This window comes from Chrysemys picta, chromosome 21 (genome assembly GCF_011386835.1).
Source record: "Chrysemys picta bellii isolate R12L10 chromosome 21, ASM1138683v2, whole genome shotgun sequence".
Lineage (NCBI taxonomy): Eukaryota > Metazoa > Chordata > Testudines > Emydidae > Chrysemys > Chrysemys picta.
In genome coordinates this window covers 2117638-2138161 of record NC_088811.1, presented here as the reverse complement: position 1 = coordinate 2138161, position 20524 = coordinate 2117638, and the positions used below count along the sequence as shown (strand labels likewise).

At 45.8% G+C, this 20524-nt stretch overlaps 1 protein-coding gene across 10 annotated transcripts in view; it reads left to right on the top strand.

Annotated features, from left to right (window-relative positions):
- KCNAB2 (potassium voltage-gated channel subfamily A regulatory beta subunit 2) overlaps positions 1 to 20524 on the top strand; it is a 118274-nt gene that overhangs the window by 57814 nt on the left and 39936 nt on the right. For 2 of the 10 annotated variants that reach the window (XM_042854046.2, XM_065574880.1), the window contains exon 1: positions 2881 to 3113. The exons of 7 other annotated variants lie outside the window; for them this stretch is intronic. In XM_042854046.2, the coding sequence (XP_042709980.1) occupies positions 2896 to 3113 (218 nt within the window). In that variant the 5' untranslated portion in view covers positions 2881 to 2895. Of the gene's footprint in view, positions 1 to 2880; positions 3114 to 17705; positions 18019 to 20524 lie in introns of those variants that run through there. One more of the 10 variants, XM_005298428.4, reaches the window with a different exon arrangement.

The following is a 20524-nucleotide window of genomic DNA, read 5'->3' as shown; positions in this document are numbered from 1 at the left end:
GGGCCGTAGGCTCCCAGCTTCTCTGAAAATCAAGGCACTTATTCATGTGCCTACTTATAGCCATAGAGCTTAACTTCAGGCACCTGAAACACCGAATACCTTGGGTGTTTCAAAAAGCCATGGGGAAACATAATAAGCTCTCTTCCCGTCCCCAGTCTGCCTAAGAGCGCCCTGCACCCTGGCGTGGTGGAGGGGTTTGTGTGCTGTCTCTTACAGAGACTAGCTCTGACGCACACTCAGCAGGTTATTTTCAGCAGCTTGAATTGAAATTCGATGACACGGTCCTGTGCCGTGTAGGCTGCTGCAGATAAAAATATTGGCTTGATGCCCAGATTGCAGCAGTCCGCTGCATCGACATTGCATTCTCCTCTGAAGAGTGCAGCCAGCCCAGGGTCCTGGATTAGTGAGCTGAATCAAGAGGGGGGTATGCAAGCCATTGTCATTGTGTTCCCCTCTTGGGGCAGGGGTCTAGCTGAGAGAGGGTGATGTGTCCACTTTGAAGTGCAACTTTGATTGCCTAATAAGATTGCTACCTTTTTCTGCATTCCAGACGGTGCAGACATGCATTTTGGCCTGACTATGACAACCAGATCCTTATCCGGCGTCAATCCGCTTACTCCACTCATGGAGTTATGCCGATTGACACCAGATTAAACTTCTTCTTTTTTATGTTGCTCGCTCAAATCCATGCAATGCCCCCCCAAATTTCTTTTGTGGCATTTTCTGTGGAGCGTGTGTTTAACCAGATACCGAGTGGCAAACCATATGTGTCCAAGTGCTCCCAAACCAGCAACCAGCTAAAAAAACCCAGGATCAGTGATATAGTCAGAGGAGCTATTAGAAATCTGAAGAACCACAAACTGCCAGATTTGATCTACAAATTGCCACAAACTCGTGATGCAGGGATCACTTTGCTGTTTGATACATTTCTAGTTTCCCTGCCAGAATACGTTGGAATAACTATCTATAATATCCATGTAATTGTTCTGCAACCAGAAGAGAGGCATTTAGTATGAAAACATCTGTAACATCAATCTGACAAGTCCGTGCTACAAGGTTTTTTGTGAAAGTGACACAGTACCAACTCCTAACATGTGCTGAAGTTTAAGCAGCTGAAGAAATCATTTTTTTCCTGCTGAGAAATAAATGTGATAATCTATAACTTGTTTGCAAAAGCTTTAAGACAAATCGGGTAATGATGAATCATCCATCAAAGCTAAAAACGCTCTTGCTAAAGACTTCTTAGATCTCTGAGCTTTCCAGGATGTTTACATTCATATAGGGATTTTTCCAAAGACTATTCCTAGACATTTATTAATTACACCTTCTACAATGTATGTGCATGCACTGGACAGTGTGCAGAAGAATGCAGTCTTTTACTGTCTGCCACAGCTATCATGACATCTTTCATTCTAATTAAGTTTTCAAAGTAACTGCTCTAGGGGAAAGTTTTTAGCTGCACCATTGAATTACAAAGTGTTGTTGGTGTGGCTTTTCTTCTGAAAATTTTTGCAAATAATGCCCTGCAGGTTTTCTGTAGGTTCTGTCAGTGGAAATCTTAAATCTTCATTCTTAACCAGGAGACAGTTTAGGTGATTTCAATACATGAGGAAGCGCTTAATGCAGATAAAGCTGAGACCCCTTAAATTACAGATTGCAGGTCTCTTTTTGGCTTCAAATGAAGCGTCTTGGTTTGATCTTACTCTGTGTGAACGCAGTGATCTGTCTCATGTACAGTACTTAGTAAGGGCTGGGCCACACTAACCCCCCAGTTCGAACTAAGATATGCAACTTCAGCTACGTGAATAATGTAGCTGAAGTCGAAGTACCTTAGTTCGAATTACAAGGTACTTACCATGGGTCCACACGCGGCAGGCAGGCTCCCCCGTCAACTCTGCTTACTCCTCTCGCGGAGCAGGAGTACCGGTGTCGACGGGGAGCACTTCCAGGATCGATTTATCACGTCTAGACAAGATGCGATAAATTGATCCCAGAAGATCGATTGCTTACCGCCAAACCCGGAGGTAAGTATAGACGTACCCTAAGGAATTGACGTAACTCTTCCTAATTCATCACAGAGCAAAGGCCTCTTAGTGCCCAAGCCGAAAGGATTCATCACCTGACCCTGCTTCTGTTGAGGTCAAAGGAAAGACTCCCATTGAGTTCAGTGGGGCTGATCACACCCCAGAAGAGCAATTAATTCTGTTGTTTTAAAAAAAGATCCCAGTTGTTGCATAGATAAAACCCCAATGATTTCTAAATGCTGCCCTTGTAATCCTTCAGAATCCATCGCAATGAGGGTTTCCTAAAGAGGCGTAGCTTCAGTGCATGCTGTCATGAACGCATATCTAGTATTAATGCTTAATATGCATTCAGCCAGTTTGTCACCGTATGACCAACAGCCGCTTCAAGCCATGCAACTGGACATTCCACCTTGCTCTGCTTTATTTCATGCTGCATTCTCTGTGTGGCTTGGTTTTTATGTGGAAACCTTTTGTTTTGATTAATTAAATTATTTTGCAGTTTAAAAGGACCTCAAGCTTCTTTTTGACTTGCTAGTGACTTCAGTTTGCTCAGGTATGTGGATTAGCTCTAAGGACGAACTTCCTTCCAGCAAGCAGAACCTGACTTCTGTGAACATGTGCAAGTGTAGTGTCTATTTGTGTGTGAGTGTAGGAGCGTTTACTAGAGATGCTGATGTGTTTTACTGGTTGTCTGGCTGAGCTGGAGAGGAGGAGTTTTGGTTTTGTGAGTTTGTGTCCTACAAGATCACTACTAGCCGCTCGAGAGGGAATGATAGACACCTGCCTCCAGAAGGACACAGGTCTTCTGTGTAGATTCAGTTCAGCATTTAATATCTGGAAAAATTTGCAGATTTCCAAATCAGGCAGCAGAATGCTGTCCATGACATACAGCGAAAGCCTGAGAAGCGTGGCCAGCCGGTACCACTCGGACTGGGGTCTCCACCCGGTTCGCCATACAGATGTGGTGGAGCTGCAGCGGCTGCGAGATGTCCGAGTGGCAGCACAGGCCAAAACCATGGAAGAGTTTCTCAAAATGCACGGGCTGTCGCTGGAGGATTGCACAGCTCACAAGACGGGTATGAGATATAGGTAAGAAATGAACTTCCTTCCTATCTTCTACGTGGGTTTTAGTGGCCCTGGAAAACCTGGGAAAAGCTATAGTCGGTGCATATTTCACTTCAGTTGGGATGTAAATGGGTCCATACAGCAGCATGTCAAATCTGCACACAGGCTATGGAAGTAGTTTCTAGGATACCTCGTATAAAACCAATGTTTTCTTTAGCCCTCTGTGGCAAAGAAATTCCAATGAGGAGTTAACTGAAGCAGCTGCTGTTGTTTTAACGAAACCTAAATAAGCATCGGAGCCTTGTTCTGACATGTTCTGAGAAATCTTTGTTTGGATAAAGAAGGGACTGGCAAAGCCAGGGGAGCAAATAAGCCATTAAAACGTGTGTGTGTGTGTGTGTGTGTGTGTGTGTGTGTGTGTGTGTGTATGTGTACTTCACTGGTGGTAGAAAATCTTTTATTTTTTTAAGCTTGATACATGAAAACTCTGTTCACACGTCTGTCCAAAATAGCAATCGTGCAGGCTGGGGCAGCTAATGAATTTGTGTCTCTGGTGTTTATACCCAGATGAGAAGCCAAACGCACTGCATGTACCAACAGAGCATTTGGCCCACATGGTATGACTTTAATTTAAGCCATTTTTTAAGACCAAGATGTGTGTTGTTTTCTTGGAATGGGATAGACTCTTATACGCTGTTACATCTGTATCTGCCCTTTGGGATAGACTTAGGTCTTCATCATGTGAGAAGAGCCCATTAGTCAATTTCCAGACTTAGAGTGTAGAATTCATAGATGTACAGAAACAGATTTCCATCTCAATCCATTTCCCATGGCAGGGGCAGGCTGGTATTCAGCAAGCATGTCCACCTCCCTGTTCTGAGTCAGAGTATTTATCTCCGTCCTAAATCCACTAGTGGTCTTGCTGTCTCCCATGACATAGCAGACTGTCCCAGGTGCCTCTCCAAGAGAAAGCAGCCTGTCCTAATAGCCAGGACCGACTCTAGGCACCAGCAAAGCAAGCATGTGCATTTTGCTTCAGCAGTTGCGCTCTCTGAGGTTTTTTTTGGTTGGTTGTTTTTTTTTTTTTTTTTTTTTTTTGCTTGGGGTGGCAAAAAACCGAGAGCCGGCCCTCCTAATAGCCACTCTAAACTTTTTCTCACTGCATCTTTCAGTTTAGGCCATGTGCAGTGTGCCCCCTTTAGGTGGAGCAGGTTATGTCCTTAACCTTTGATTTCTTGTATTAGGAATCACAGTGAGGTTCTTCTTTTCTGCAGCCCTTCCATGCCACGAATCTACCGGCTGTTCATTCTCTGCAGTTTCACTTAACCTACTTCATTTTGACATGTGGTGATGCTCATGCTACGATTGACAAATCATATCCTTTCTCCGGCGATTCCAGCAGATGGCAGATGTTCACCAAGGGAGGCCTGGAAATGGGCTTGTGCGGGGTGTTGCTAATCGAAGGGGATATGGGTTAGATACTAAGTTCAAAGTATCCTATGCATGGACCTTAGGGTACCCAGTCAGCCTAGCGGGGTTGTGGTTCTCACACTAGCACTCTAAATGTAGCTGTGTAGACAGTGCTTTGAAGTTGCCGGTTGGGCTGGAACTCAGACTCTGAAGCCAGGTCTGTCAGCTGGGCTGTGTAGATGAACCCGTCGTCACAACTCACTATTCCACTAGAACTATTCTACTAGCAGGCAACAATCGTGGTGTATTCCCCTCCGAGCTCACTCCCCACCCTGGCCGAGCTCCATCTTGAGCCTTCTTTGTGCAGTCCTGGTAAAGGAGGTATACTGCTGATTTGTGCAGTGATCTTAGAAGGATTCACAGTGTGAATTCTAGGGAAAAGATATGGACACAACTAAATGTTGTTAGTGGGCCGTGATGGAGCATTTTTATAGAGGCTACTGCCATCATGTAACATCAGGTGACCGCGTTTTTTGCTTTGTGGAGTCAAAGCCTAATGCAATAAACATCAAAAGGGGCAATGCAGCAGAGACAGCTCTAGATGTTAGACCATATCATATTTCTGTCTAGCTCTTTTTCTTTTTAAATAACTTGGCTTCACTGTATATCTGAAGTGTCTGTATCCCGGAATCGGTTCTCCTCCTAGATGAGTGGGGAAATGATGATGAAACCCTTCTCGAGCCGTCCTAGAGAGAAAGTCTCTTCAGGTGCATGTTTAAATGGCTAGAGAAGATTGGCACCTTTACATCCTTCCATCCTCCCCTCCGTAAATAAAAGAATCCAATGTTTCTATAACATCTCCTCCTCATTCACTGTTAATTTTTTCTACAGTATTACTAGTATGCTTCTAAGTACAAAGAGTCTAGAATCTTAACTTCCTCTTTTAGGACAAATGAATTATTGAACAAAATCTCAAAAATTAAAAGCCACAAAAATATTTTATCCAGCCAGTAACCAGGGAAGTCAGAGCAGTTGAGTGTAATGTAAAGTGTTGAATAAGTCGGTTGTGCACGTATGTAAAATATCGCAGTTTTATAGCCCATGCTCTCTTGTGTGCCTGAAACTCCAATAAAACTGGACAGCTCGGTTTGATTTATGTGGTTTGAGAGCTGAGCAAGATTTGCTTTTTGAAAAGTAAACGTAGCTCAAGATCCCTGCCTCAGCATCAGACACATTAATGGTTTACATATTCCAGACTGGCTTTTATCAAATAAATTTCATTTAGCTTCTCACAGGTTGTTTAATAGAATCTTGAAATGAAAACAAGTCATGACACTGCTGTAGTTATTAAAGATCCAAGATCGACACAATTCCTCCTTATCAAAACTCTTTCCGAGGATTGAGATTAGAACTCATGTTAAGTTTGGTCCTAAATAGTCATAAGAAAAATTCAGATCTGGTGTGGAACATGTTGGAGGGAGGGGAGTTATCCCGGCTTTACATGCAGGTTGAATTTGTCCTTTTCTATTCAGGCAAACTCTGCCTGGGGAGGAAAGAGAAGCCAGCGCTCCAAGAAGGAATGGCACCGTATCTACCTACTCTCTGTCAGGAAATGGAGCTTTCTGGGTTGGAACGTACTTTGTCATAAATCCTCTGCAATTTGCTTTGAAATAATTAAGCGATAAACATGTTGGAATAACAGCATGATACACAGCAGATTTCAGCAACTTTGTTTTAACCCAGATCTCACAACTAGACAGTGATGCAAGTGACAGGGCGGTATGACCTCTAGCAACTGAGACCACCATGTCCATGAATCAAATGATCACTGTGCAAAAAAATCTTCAGTCTTGTGAGATCCAGAGCTCACCTTGTACCCACCAGCTGTGCTCCGGCAAATGTTTCCTTGTAATGTATTCCCAACAAATCTGTTTAAATGACATACCAGCTGATGCCGGCAACACTCTGCTTTGTAAAGCTGTGCCAGATCACTACAGGCATTGTGTGAAAATTAAAGATAGAATTTTAACCTATTAGATCCCAATGCCTCTCCATGGCTATGAGAAGCTGTAGAAGAATGGCTCAGCTGCTAACATCCAGAGGTGTTTGCAGCCTCGTCTCCGGCCAGGCCTACACTACAGACGCGTGCAGGCATGGCTCTCTCGGTCAGGGGCAGGAAGAGACGTGATCCCCAGCCAACAGAGCTGGAGAGGCAGCTATACCATGTGCTCATGACCAGTAGAGCTTGTTTCACACGTGGCAGGGTAGTGTTACTACACTGGTACAGAGCTCGGCTTTGACGGCACAGCTGGCCACACTAGGATAGCGTACTAGTGTTCCGGTCCTGGTAGAGCACTCCTAGTGTAGACTTGGCCTCAGTATGGCTGGATACCGATATAGTAACACCCACAGAGAGCCGGCCAAACCCCTACAACAATTGGACTGAACGCCAGGAAAGGGTATCTGTGTACAACCACTGGAGAAGAGCCAGATTTTGCAAAGCCATATCTGGAAATCACTTGACATAAAGGATGAATGAGGCCAGTGGCCTAGCAGTGATCCTGGTGATCCTTCACTGCCTGGGAGGAAGCTAGTTTCTGACCTGAGCATCAAGGCCTTTGGGCAAGTTGCTTTCTCTCTCTCAGGGGCCAGTCCTGTACCATGACCAGAAATGCTGAACTTGGCTGTCCGGTGCGTTAAAGGAGACAGCTATGTATTGGGACAAGCTCATCGCTGCCATGCTGTACTCATGCTAGGACCACAGTAATCCCTGCGCAGGCCAGGGCCAGATGTACCCAGGAATCCCTACAACCCAGTCTGATTGCGATCATGAAACCTCAGACCCTAAAAGGGGAAGTGGCAGCTCTGCCCATTGTATCAGCAACAACTGGTAACAGACAGATCTCACTTCATCCATCCATCCATCCATCAAGGTGGCGTTACTGCTCACTTCTCCCTGGAGTGCCCAGAGCAGAACCCTGAGACCTCCGATGGCCTGGGACACCCTCACGAAGCACCGTTTGATTGAGGTGTACAGTGGAACCTTGCTCAGCCGCTCAAAGTAGCCTTCCTCGTAGTCCCTGCCGCAGCCAGGGGGGTGCTGGAGTGTCGAGTGCAGCCCATGGATCCATAGTGTTGCACCTTTACAAAGCACACGTCGTGCTCACGACTAATTCAGCATTCGGGCCGTCACACTGTCCCCAGGTCACGTTATCTGCATCCTGTCCAAAGCCATCCCATCCATCAGAAACACTCTGGCACACATTAGGACCTGCACAGAGCTCTCCAGATCCATGTGGAGCTGACAGAAACCTTCTGAAGATGTGACGCGCTTTCTGTCCTACGTTGCCCAGCGGCCAAAGGCAGGAAAGCCTCCAAAGCTCAGATCCCGAGACGAGACCAATGGAGCAAATTGGGGAAGCATAGAGAGCAAGGAGTCTGATCCCGTACTGCAGCAATGAAGAAGCCATCCACGTGGCCCTACCCTTTTCCCAGGTTTCCATAGTAGGAGCGTCCGAAGCAAGGGGCGGCCTGCTGCCGTGCGCACAATGTGGGAAGTGATCGGTCCCCTCTTGGCGGAGGAGAGCATGTGCTCTGCAAACCGTTAGTTCTCGAGCAGCGGTTGTGGAAGGGCACAAGCTGCTGGGCTGGTCACTCCCACTTTGCCGCTGACTGCCAGAGCTAGCGAAGCCAAATCCCCTTTGGAAAGAGCCCGCGGACCTTCCTACTGACGGAAAGGAAGCTTGCAGGTGAACCCGGAGACAAGTTCCTATTCTGTGAGGTGGGGGGGGGGCATTGTGGGTGGAGTGTTTCTATTCTGCTTTTCATTCATTTAATGTAACCCAATTTCTCTTGACTGGTCACATCCATCCCAATGTCATTATAACTTGTTTAGTTTTGTCTGGAGTTTTAGTTTGGTTTGGGAGGCATTTTTGTATAGATGCAGTGGAATCCCTTTGAGAGCTGCAACATGGTGTTTACTAGGACATGACAGGAGCACCTGAATTAATTAGGCTGTAACTCCTAGGTACAGTCATCTGATACCCTGGTCACATATATCATTTATGGCTCCCGCCTGCTGGTAGGCAGCCTATCCCTCTTTCCTAGAGAACAAGCAAAGCCTTTGGAAGCCTAGGACTTGGGTTTTAGAAACTGAACAACTTTGTTTTCTGTGAAGTTTTGGGGGGTCTTGTCCAAAGCCTAGTGGAAGCAGGGGCGGCTCTAACTTTTTCGCCGCCTCAAGCACGGTGGTCAGGCAGCCTTCAGCGGCTTGCCTGCGGGAGGTCCGCCGGTCCCGCGGCTTCGACGTACCCGCCGCCGAATTGCCGCCAAAGCCGCGGGACCGGCGGACCTCCCGCAGGCAAGCCGCCGACGGCTGCCTGACTGCCGCCCTCGCAGGGACTGGCAGGCCGCCCCCCACAGCTTGCTGCCCCAGGCACGCGCTTGGTGTGCTGGTGCCTGGAGCCACCGCTGAGTGGAAGGCTTTCCTTTGATTTAATAGGGTTTGGACCAGAACCAAGTTGCCTGTGTTTGAGTGATCCCTTCCCCTGCCGTTGGGATTGTCAGTCCAGTGTCCCGGCTCAGCATGCGTCAGTTCCTGAGTGGGATAGGATTATTTCTTTGCACTGCGTTCACTCCCAAAGGGCCAATTCAGGATCTGTCCCTCCTGTGCCAGGTACTGTCCATCTCAGCCAGGTTTTGGGACTGAGGCAGTTCCCGCTCCTTAAAGGTGAATGAGAATGAGGCATCCTAAAGAGAGCTGCACTGCTCTGGCCTGGGACTTTTCCACACCTTCCATAGGCCATGCCTGGTACCCCAGTCTAGGCAGAATTGTTGTTTGTGTTTAAACCAACTGAAGAAATGTGGCAGGTTTAAAAAAAATCTCTCCCATAAAAGGCTTAATGGGACCTATCAGACGAGAGAACTAAAGATAGAAGAGGGGTTTGTACAGCACCTAGCACGTTGGGGGTCTTGATCCACAACTGGGGCTCCCAGCCCCTACCATGATGCTAAAATGTAGAACTATTCACAAGGGACTTTCTGGGTATCCACAGCCTAGTGCTGGACCTTCTCTCACTTCAGAAAGCCTATTTCATGAACTGCAGGTCTCCAGACATCCAGCGCCCCCCATCCAAGCATCTTTTCCTTCTCTTCCTTCAACCTGACAACAGAACTCCCAACACTCCCTGGGAATCTAAACTCCAGTCCTTGCTGCTCAGCTCCGACCTCGCACGTATGTGGCACTCAGGGGGAGTTCCCAGAGAGATTACTGCCCTGTGCTTTAGGCTTCTTGACTTGTCTCTGCTGCTTTGCAGTCAGCTTGGAATAATAAACATCAGCCCATGTTAGAGAAATAAAACGGAGAAAGTATCATGTGGAGCCGGAAAACCAACTCCAAGTACAAAGGCAGCCAACACTCCATTAATTTTTCATGTTCCTCCAGAACCTGGGGTAGTGAGAGCATAAATATTTCAAACCATTTTTGTTTTTTTAACGACTGTATTATATTTTTGATTGACTGAAAGCTGTTTTAGAAGGCTTGGGTTATGGGCTGCTAGCATGAAGTGATGCTATTGAAATGTTCTCACTCTGATCAGAGATGGAACAATTATTTCACTCGGTGTCTGAAATGGTCATGATACTGAAAATAGAAACAGGCATTTTAGACACGCCAGAGTGCGGGACGGTTACTGCTGAACTCTTGCCTGGAAGGGGGAGTCTTTAGACGCTCATTTTAAGTGGGTTGGGAAGGAGGTTATCTTTATTATTCCTCTGTTTTTGTCACCATTCCTGCTAATCTGAGTCTGTGGTGTTTCTATCTGATAACTACACCAACTTCTCACTTACATGGCATAAGACCTTGACTGCACTGGGATTGTAACCACTGGCGTAAAGCCCTGCTGTAGAAGTGACTTACACCAGCTCAGCTCACTCCAGTTTCAGGGTATGCTGCCCTGGTGTAAATCATGTCCATACAGGGGGATTGCACTGGCACAGCAACAGGAGCGGCCAAAGCCCAGTGTAGACGAGACCAAAGTGAGAGCAGAATTTGGACCTTCTCGTCTGTCAACCTCTCACATCAAAGGCAGGGAATGGGGAGCAGATGGTCACGACCAGGTGTGAACTGAATGGCTGATGCATCCCTGGTGACAAGTTGCGTTGCTGCATTTTCGTATCCGAAGCAAAGCTGTGCTGGGGCGCCTGCTGTTCCGCACACCTGCTTGTTAACACATGATCCGTCCAAATATTGCAGTGTTCTTTCTCATAGGTATTCGAGCCAACCCCACAAACAAGCACAGAGACTGTACATTTAAAAAAAAAAATCCCTTCTGCAGTTATGCCAACTCCTGAGTCCTGAGACAGCAAATTGCTCCATGTGGACCACCCTGTGCCCACATGATTCCTGTTTCTTTGGGCTCCGCCTGCAAAGAGCTGGCTGCAGGATTGTGGCATGTCGTTGAACCTAAAGCTTTGCAGACAGGGCTCCCTTGCATTGTCTTCTGTAAGAATGAAGGGAGGTAACACTTGCACAGGAAAAAATAGCCCATTTAATTAATATCAGTATGACTGTTATTTATTGATGAAGTGAAGCTTGCGCGTACACTATCAAAAACTATTTAGAATAAAATACTTAGTTCAGTAAAGCACTGTAAAAGTTCAGATGCAGGGGTTTGGAGGTGGAGGGGCCATGGTGACCTACTTTAAGTGTGAGCCTTTTTTGCAATGAAGAGTGATTAACACTAGCTGGAAGAAACCTCTGGAAGTTGCTTTACAATAACTTAGCCGACTTCTGAACAATTTCCCTTTAAGTTTAGAATGGAAATGTATCGCTTGTATCATAGCAAGTGCTAAGCCACTCCACTTAGGTAGCTTTTCAATTGGTGAGTTTAAACATTGTGCCTTAGAAGCGGAGACCTTTGGGGCGGGGAGGATTTGTTTTGGGGATCAGAATTGCATAAAGAGAAATGGTTCAGTTTTCAGTGCATTTCCTCTGAGTAATAATTTATTGACTGAAAAAGTCACCAGCTGAAATTGTATTTCCTTCTCTAATAAATCTCTGTATAAATTAAGAGGATTTATTTCTAATGACAGTAAATAATTCTGGAGGTCAACCAGTAAAAACCGTTTAAGTGATTGTACAACAAATTATTTTTCATGATCACCCTAAAACTCATTTTAAATAAACCAGTAACATTAGGGAACCAAAAAACACACTTTGAGTGTCACACTGAGGTCGCTGCTAGAAATTAGAGATGCAAGGGCCCTAGATCAGTGGCTCTCAACCTTTTCAGACCACTATATCCCTTTCAGGAGTCTGATTTGTCTTGCGTACCCCCAAATTTCACCTCACTTAAAAAGTACTTGCTTACAAAATCAGACAAGAATACGAAGGTGTCACAGCACTGAAAAATTGCTTACATTTTCATTTTTACCATGTCACTATAAAATAAATCAATTGGAATATAAATATTGTACATACATTTCAGTTTATAGTATATAGAGCAGTATAAACAAGTCTTTGTCTGTATGACATTTTAGTTTGTACTGACTTTACTAGTGCATTTTATGTAGCCTGTTGTAAACCTAAGCAAATCTCTAGATGAGGTGATGTACCCCCTGGAAGACCTCTGCGTACCCCCAGGGGTACAAGTACCCCTGGTTGAGAACCACCGAACTATGGGACTTGGACATAGTCCAAGTTTCTCAAAGTGCTTTGTGCACTCATGGTGCCCTATAAACGTTCATTAAATTCTTGTATCTGCAGTTGGAAACTCTGGGTTAAGTAGACTTATCCTTTTCCTAGCATGTAATAAATATTCAGAGGCGTTCTAGGTTTGGCATGTTAATATCTAGAGGATGTGCTATTAACACCTACAGCACATTTGCTGCCCCAGCCAAGGGGTAGTAATTTTACCTGTTTCTGTGGTATGGTTGTGCGTGACACACACTGCTTTCTGTGAGGCTGGGTCCCAGGGCCTAACAAAATGGAGCAATTTCTGAAAGATGCCAGATTGGGGGGTTGGGGGAGACAGTGGCAGCATCAGCAATAAACTGCCATTCAAATTCCAGGGTCCAGGAGCCACCGGTGCAGGATGATGGCTGGAGTGACCTCTGGCAATTGCTGCTGTAGTACAGTGAATTGTTTTTTAATAACCAACGTGGATGAAGGGTTTAGAGCTGAACATGTCGCTTCTGTGTGCATCCCACACACTGAGCTGGATTCTCGGAGCTCCTGGGGCTTCACGACAGCGTCACTCCACCGACTTCAGCAGCGTTGCTCTGGATTGATGTTGCTACAGCCTGGAGAAGAATGTGACCCACTGAATCCATTGGTGGGAAACTGCAATTTGCTGGCTTTTGTTTTAGTCGGGGGCTTTGGCCTACGCCTCCTGCAAGGAACTTTTAATCTGGGATCGGGGGGTTTTCCTGCTTCTCCTCTAGAGGCACTAAAAGGTCATATGCAGATTAGTTCTGATTCAGTGTGTCTGTCTGGGGTGCAGGAACTGCTCCTTGTCGGATGGGTGCCCGTGTGTCAGTGACCTAGTCTGCCAGGATGTTAGAACTAATCTGCAAGGACACACTTTTCCCATCCCTCCTCAGGGCTGCTTTCTGCCATGATGCCTACAACAAATGATGGGCTAGCGGGCCTGGGGCCGGAAAGAAGGGAAGAGTGGGTACGCTAGAAGTTTATATTTGGATATTTCCCTCTTCTGTCCCCTCAGTGTCGTTCATCATCTTAGGCTGCAAACCCTTTGGTACAGGCTGTGTCTACTTGTGTGTTTGTATAAGACCTATTCTAATGGGGCCATTGTATAAGTAGTACTTAATAAAATAACTAGCAATCTTGGCAGGAATTTTAGCTTTTTTTTATTTTATTTTATTTGTAAATACTTTGGGACTCAAGTTTATTTAAACTATCACACAATAAAAGCAACAGGCCTGATTCTCCATCACCATGCCCCTCACACGGCCAGTCACACCAGTGCAAATGGGGTGTGAAGTGCTGCCCGACCAGGATGGCTGCGTTTTGTGCTCTCTGCACTGGTGTAAAGGATTGCCCAGGGAGCTGGGTGATGCAATATCAGACCCTGTGCATCCAGATCAGTTACCTCTTAGGAAGAACCTCACTGCAAGGGATCATTGCAATGAGAACTGTAGCATTGCACTAGCCTTTTACGCTGCTGTCTCGGCTAGCAGGGCTGGAACAGCCTGGGAGACTTGCCGTTCAAGATGCATTCTGTGTTGTAGCCGTGTGGGCCCCAGGATATTAGAGAGACAAGGTGAGTGAGATAATACCTTTCTATTGGTGAGGAGCCGGTCCCAGTCAGGATGCAGTCACTGTAATAGTCAACTGTTAAAGTGGTAGCATAGTCTGTGCCTGGCTGTACAGAACTAAAAATAGCCTGAGCAAAAATTAAAGTAAATAATTTTGAATATTCAACTGGAACTTTACCACCAGTTTTGAGTCCCAGTAGGAGCTGATCCCACTGGGAGCTTTTTGCTGGAGGTTCTGATTCCCAGGAGTTTTTGGACAATGTTTGTTTTTTTGTTAGGGCAGGGGGAGGCCTGGCTGGGCTGGTTGGTTTTGTTTAGGAGGATTTTTTTTTGGTAAATGTGTTTGCTGTTGGGTTTGCATCGCAGGGGGGTTGTGTTTGTTTAATTTGTGCACACCAGAGGGACCTCCAGTACTGTGAAGACTTCGGGTGAAGTCAGTGGCAAAACTATCATTAACTTCAGTAGGGGCAAGAATTCACCCTTTGTCATCAGGAATTTCTGAACTGGTTGCAACAGAATTGGAAACTGCAATCAAGGTCTGGAGGGAGCAAAGTAGGATTACACTGGCTCAACTGTATGGATTAAGGATCTTTAAGGCAGAAGAAAACACCACTGGATTACAAGGTTTTGGGGGGCTTTTAATCTGAGTTCAAATTTATGTAACTTTTATTCCTGTCAGACACCCACACACCAAGACAATTTTCTTTGTGTAAAAGTGCTTTAGAAATCAATTCACATCAATATATTGATAATCCAGTTTGTTACTTCAGTGTTATTTTTCTGGACCATGTAACTGATTAAACAATTATTTCCTGGTCACTGAAGCATTCTCCTGTTCCTACGGAAAGAGAAGCTTCCAAATATGTCGGCTAAAAAGGACAGCACAGGAGAGGCTGCTGCAGGCAGAAGTTCTGCATCGGAAGGTCCAGTATTGCATTCGGAAGACTTGAGAGTGTTTAATAGAGGGCTCACATTTTATGTTTGAAATCACAAAATAGTTTAAAAATGAGATGAGATTGTGTAGCTCTGAGTGGTTGAAATTTTGTCTCCCGTTGGTTAATTTGCCCCCTGTTTGGAGAGGCAGGGGTCACACAAGCAATAACACTGAGTGGTGTATTGAATTAAATTAAAAACCAAGAGTACATTACAGGGAAAGAAATTTCCCCACACTGGAGTGCTCTTAGCATTTCTCTAGGGTTTTACTCCGGCTGTAGAAATGTTTTAAAAGGGTGAGCAATGTAACATTCTTGCTGGGAGATTTTATTTTAGACTTTGATCCGATTTTAAGAAAATTCCGTAAAAGCCATCTTGCGATTACCCCACAGCTGTCAAAGAGAGAGAGTACATAAGCCCCATTTCTGATCACAGCTCGGGCCTCCATGGAGCCAGTATCCAAATCCGGCCCCTGCACCCTTTCTAGATTGAGACTCTAAAGATACTTAGTTTTGCAGGTGTTAGCCTGTTTCTAAAGATAAATCATAGAAACACAAAGAGTGTGTGTGTGTGTGTGTGTGTGTGAATTTTTCATCGAGTTCAAAGGTCCCTAGGAAGACACAGCATGTGTAGGCTGCTGGGCCAGCGCTCTGACAGCGCCGTGCAAGGGGTCGGTGTTCGGGTGCTGAGCTCTGCAGGCAAACAGATGCTTGGGAGCGCTGTGGAGGCAGCACGTTGAACCCTGCAAGGAGAAAGCATCTTCCCTCGCAACTAAAGTGCCTTTTTCCGCCTGAGGAGGGGCGAGCCCGGGATGCGGTTCTCTCTCCTGTGGTGGGGAGATCCCCCCAGGGCTCCCCTGCGAGAAGCCGCGGATCGTCATTCCACACGCTGCTGGGTTCAGATAAAAGGATTTTTAATCTGGAACTGAACTAAGAGAATACCTGATTTCATTACGTGATTAATTCCATGGGTGTTAATTGAAGTGGCCCAAGCAAACCAGGGAGAGGGGATTCCAGTCACCTGGTCCCACAAACGCTCCACCTGCCAACCCTCCTTAGCAGGGAATTGCAGCATCGCGACAAAGTCTCCTTGGCACAATGTATGCAGGGACAGAACAGTTGGAAGCAGCAGCCTTTCAGTGCAAGGGCTGCGGGGAAGAGCTCTCTTTCCTGGGTGTCCGATAGACAATGGGATGCCGGGGTAAAATAGAGAGCTCTGCGTCAAAGCAAGCTCCATACTAGGTCATTTCTGTCCCTCCAGCCAATCTAAAGTCCTTGTTTAAATTGTTACTTTACTATTCCCAGAGCTGTTCCATTGCACAGCCCTGCTGTCCTGTCTGGCTATCAGGTGGGTCCTCAGAGCAGCAGGATCTGCTGCAGGCATGGCAGTGTGCAACGTCCCGTCTGCTCAAGGCAAAGCCAACGCTGATTAATTCTTCTCTTGCTGCTTCCATGGTCTTCCCCCCTTTTGAATTAGCTCGAGGGGACGGGATCCGTTTCCATGGTCGACGTCCTTGGAACCTGACCTGAAACCTTTGTTGTGGCTGTTGGAGTTTGGGAGCTCCCAGCACATCCCGTGTTGCTGGAATGTGCAGCCTGGTGTCCTGTAATGGCCTCCCTTTTCTCGTGCCACATCTACTGGGGGGAGAGGCTTTGTCTGTTTTATTAGCAGATCCCTCTGTACTCGCCTGTAGATGCAAAGTCACCAGTACCTCTCTTGAAATGGTCATGGTGAATTTTACCTTCAAAGGCAAAGAATAAAAATAGATTTTAGAACAACCGCCAGGAAAAAAGCCAATCTAACCCATTCTTATGAAAACACAGCAAACTGCATAGGTCCCAGTCTATGAAATCGTTGGCTCTTGTATTTGAAACTGTTACATTTCTGCTTTAAAGCTTAATAGGATGTTTGTTTGTTTATTTTTTCAATGTGTAGCAAATACAAGCTGGGTCTCTTCATTCTAGCACTCCAGTAGTAATATTTAAATACTGCTTTACAGACATACAGGAGGGAGGTCTCTGCTTCACCCAATTTACTACCTAATTTAGCTGTTGTCACTATTCATTGCAATATTTGGAGGTGGAGGGGTAGAGATGAGAGGGAGCAGAAAATGAGGGGAAAGGGAACCCCGCCCCTGGAGAGACCGTTAGCGACCCACAGAGTAGCTGCGTGCAGCACATGTACTACACCAACAGCTGTCTCTCTAGTTATTCTTCCATGGGAGAAGTAGCAACCTACCCCCTTTTGTTATTAATGAATTGCTGAATGTTTCCTGCTCAGCTCACTGGCTACCTAATTGACTTAGCCGAGCCTGGGAATCAAGCAGGATCGGTGGCAGCAAGTCACGCTGCCCTCTTCGCTTCAGAAATCCAGCCCTGGATCTGGCAAGGAAGCAGCTATCGTAGGGGTCAGAGAGAGAGAGAGAGAGACAGGAATTCCTCTGCAGGGCTCAAGAAGCAGAAGAATTTGGGGGCTTGGCTATCCTTTTACCTTAAATGAAGGACCGATGGCTGTTTGCTTTGCCTATAACCAGCTGGGTCTGAATGGCCTGGCTCCTGTGCGCGTGGAAACCTGCAGAAGATTTTTTACCTCACAGAGTTGAAAGTCTGACATTAAAAATAAACAGCAGTACAGCGTAAATATTTATTTATTTGCAAGCCACTGGGTTTAACTTAGTGGCAAACAGCCTCCATTCAACTTTGAAAAGCGACTTCAGAGAAACCTCAAGCTGCACCGTCAAGGGTGGGAACAGGGAAAGCATTGAATGGCAGAAGGATGCAAGCTGGGAAGTAAATGGATTTGACTCGATTATTTCTTAACCCTCCCAGTTGATTTAGTTGTGATTTTCCCTGGCAGACTTTCTCCTATAGCCGAAGGTTGAAATTACAAGAGCTGCATCTTTGTCGTGTGGTGCTTTTTTGTTTTGTTTTGTTTTTGGGGGGGTTCTGAAAATTCTGTATTCCTGGGGAAAACACTTCCAACCCGTTTCCTCCTCCAGCCCTCGCGGGGAGAGAAGGCAGCGTGCTGTGGAACAGAACTCTTCTGAGAGCTAAAGGGGGGGGAGGGGATTTCTGCAACCCAAAGAAAGCGAGGACACTATGCAGGTTTCTTTTGTATGCTCAGAGCACAGCATAAAGAGCCGGAGTGCAGACGATCGACTGAACAGACAAAATGCCAGCAGTCCCAGCCTTGGCACGCGGAGCAAATTCCGAGCAGTCGCCATGGTTGCCCGGAGTCTGGGGCAGCTATCTGTGCAAAATGCCCCATCCTCAAGTGACTCCAGCATGAAACAGCCCGGAATGAAATATAGGTATGGAGAAGACCGTGCTCTCCCTTCTACGGAAAGAGAGTTTCTTGGCCTCTTGTTTAGATGTGTTTCTAATTTTACTGTCTACTATACATGTTGGAAGGGGGGCACGTGGGTGTGTGTTGTGTTGTGTTGCCAGACTATACATTTTCAGTGGTACAAATGCTGAACTCGGTGTGCACAGTCCTACTTCTCTCTTTCTAGTAGTTTGCTGTTTTTCTCCTTTAGGTACAACCTTGCGAAGGGTCATCATCTGCTCTCACTTACACTGCTGTAAAACCAGAGCTCTGCCACTGAATTCATTGGAATTATTTCCCGTTTACAGCAGCCTAAATGAGAGCAGAACGTGACCCTAAGATTTGGTTTAGGGTTCAGCAGAATTCCTGTTAGCGTTGTTGTTGCTAATTCTCCGACATTCCCTGGGGTCAGCAGCCCACTGATTCCTCATTTGATAGCAGACCTTTGTATTCTGTAATGTCACCAAACGTTTTCTGATGTTTCCACCTTTTTCTTTGGAGCCCCAATACATGTGCTGTGGAATAAGAGGGGACTGTCAGTCATACACTCTACCGCTGTTGATCTGTGTTTAGTGATCTGAAAACTAAACAAGACAGACATAACGTGCTCAAAACAGCCGTGCACCAAGGGGTTAGTGTGTTAAACTGGCATGACGTTTCAATCGGGAGATGCCAAGAAGTTTTGTGTGTCTGAAAGAACAAGAATAACATGTATGTTGTACTTTGGCTAATATTGGCATGTGTGACACTTCATACAAGATGTGAATAGCCACGCCAAATATGTCCGGCAGAGAAACATCGCTCGGGTGGTGTGAGCTGTACCAGATTATCTTGTCATGCTCAGTAACAAGCCATTTTTGCTCCGGACCTCTGTAGTCTTCTCGGGTGTGTGTGTGTGTGCGCGATAGAGACAAAGAATGAATACATGGGAGAGGTACCGCCTTAGATTGCAAGGGGTCTATTAGCTGAGAACCTTGGGGTCTCCTCTCGGTCCTGTATGCACCTCTCAATTGAGACCCCTGAATGCCAGATCTGTATTCGCATTAAGTAAAAAATTGTAACAATTTTATCTAGAAACCATTCAATACATGCTTTGAAAAGTTCAGCTGAAAATTTCTTTAAATGCCTGACTTAGAAATTTGCTGTCTTAGATGGAAAGGTTGAAGAACTGTAGGGTGTAAGTTTATAAGCATCTTCCAAAGGCAAGATAGAGCATAAAGACCAAAGTAATTCCAATACCAAGAGCATTAGTTAAACTTCCTGGATTGCAGAAGATTAAGTCAGCCATAGCATTGCTGGTTGGTTGGGTTTGTCAGTGTATTAGTGGTGGATAAAAACAGGCTGTGCAATATACTGGCCAGCAAAAGCAGCCTTTCTCCTCTCCCGTCCTTCCCCCACTGCCCAAAGAGATCGCCTCTTCCTGTGTAAAGATCTTAAAATGCTGAGTGAAAAATAAACAGTGTAAATCTTATTTATTTGGCAAAGATTTTCAGGAGTGACCAACAATTTTTTGGCTGCGTCGCTTTTTGGGTGCCCAACCTGAGAAACCTCAGAGGGATCTAGCATCATTCGGTGGGTTTTCAGCCCTTTCTGAAAATCAGCCCCCAGAAACGCAAGCCACTTTGAAAATCTCAGCCTTGCAACATTTGAATGTTTCTTACTCAGTATTTATCACCTTTGCCACATACCGGAGATGGACACACTGCCTGCCACGTAGTCTGGAAGCTAGAAACATATGTCCAGAGATGGACACACTGCCTCCCACATAGTCCGGAAGCTAGAGACATATGTCCCAGAGATGGACACACTGCCTCCCACGTAGTCCGGAAGCTAGAGACATATGCTATGTTGGGTCCTATTTCTCTCTAGATTGTAACTTGCATAGCCAATTATTTGAGACAGAGTTCTGCTGAGGTGAACGTAGACTGGTGGTAATGTTGGAGGACTCCCAGAACAGGGAGAATTTGGGCTTCAAAAAAATTCCACTATCCTTCTGAAACATGTGAATCAGAAATGCTGATTCATTATGTAGCTTATTCGCTCCCTGGGAGGCGAGCGTGGTTTTTAAAAAAACGAACAAAGTACTGAAGGATTGGGCAGTGTAATCTGCTGGTACATGTTTAATATTTTGAAAAACACAAGCAAACATCTGTTACTATCCTCTTCCAGTGCTGAGGAAGGGAAAAGATCTATCCGCTTCCTCATGGAAGTGTCCCTTCACCGTTAGCAGCTCCCTGGCAGTACTGAATGAATACTCCCTTGCTGTGTGGTGCCTCTTTTTGCTAGGGCTGTGTTAAACCACTGATAACACAGGTTATTAAGGGAGTACGGGTGCCAACCTGTTTAAGAAAGTGTGTGTTTGTTTTGTCTTTTAAACTAAATTGTACATACATACAGCTTTAATACAAGCCTTAACTTCTACACCAGTGGTCCCTGAACTTTTTACCTTGTCCCCCCTTCCCCTCCGGGCCAGGAGCAGGGCCGTGACTCCG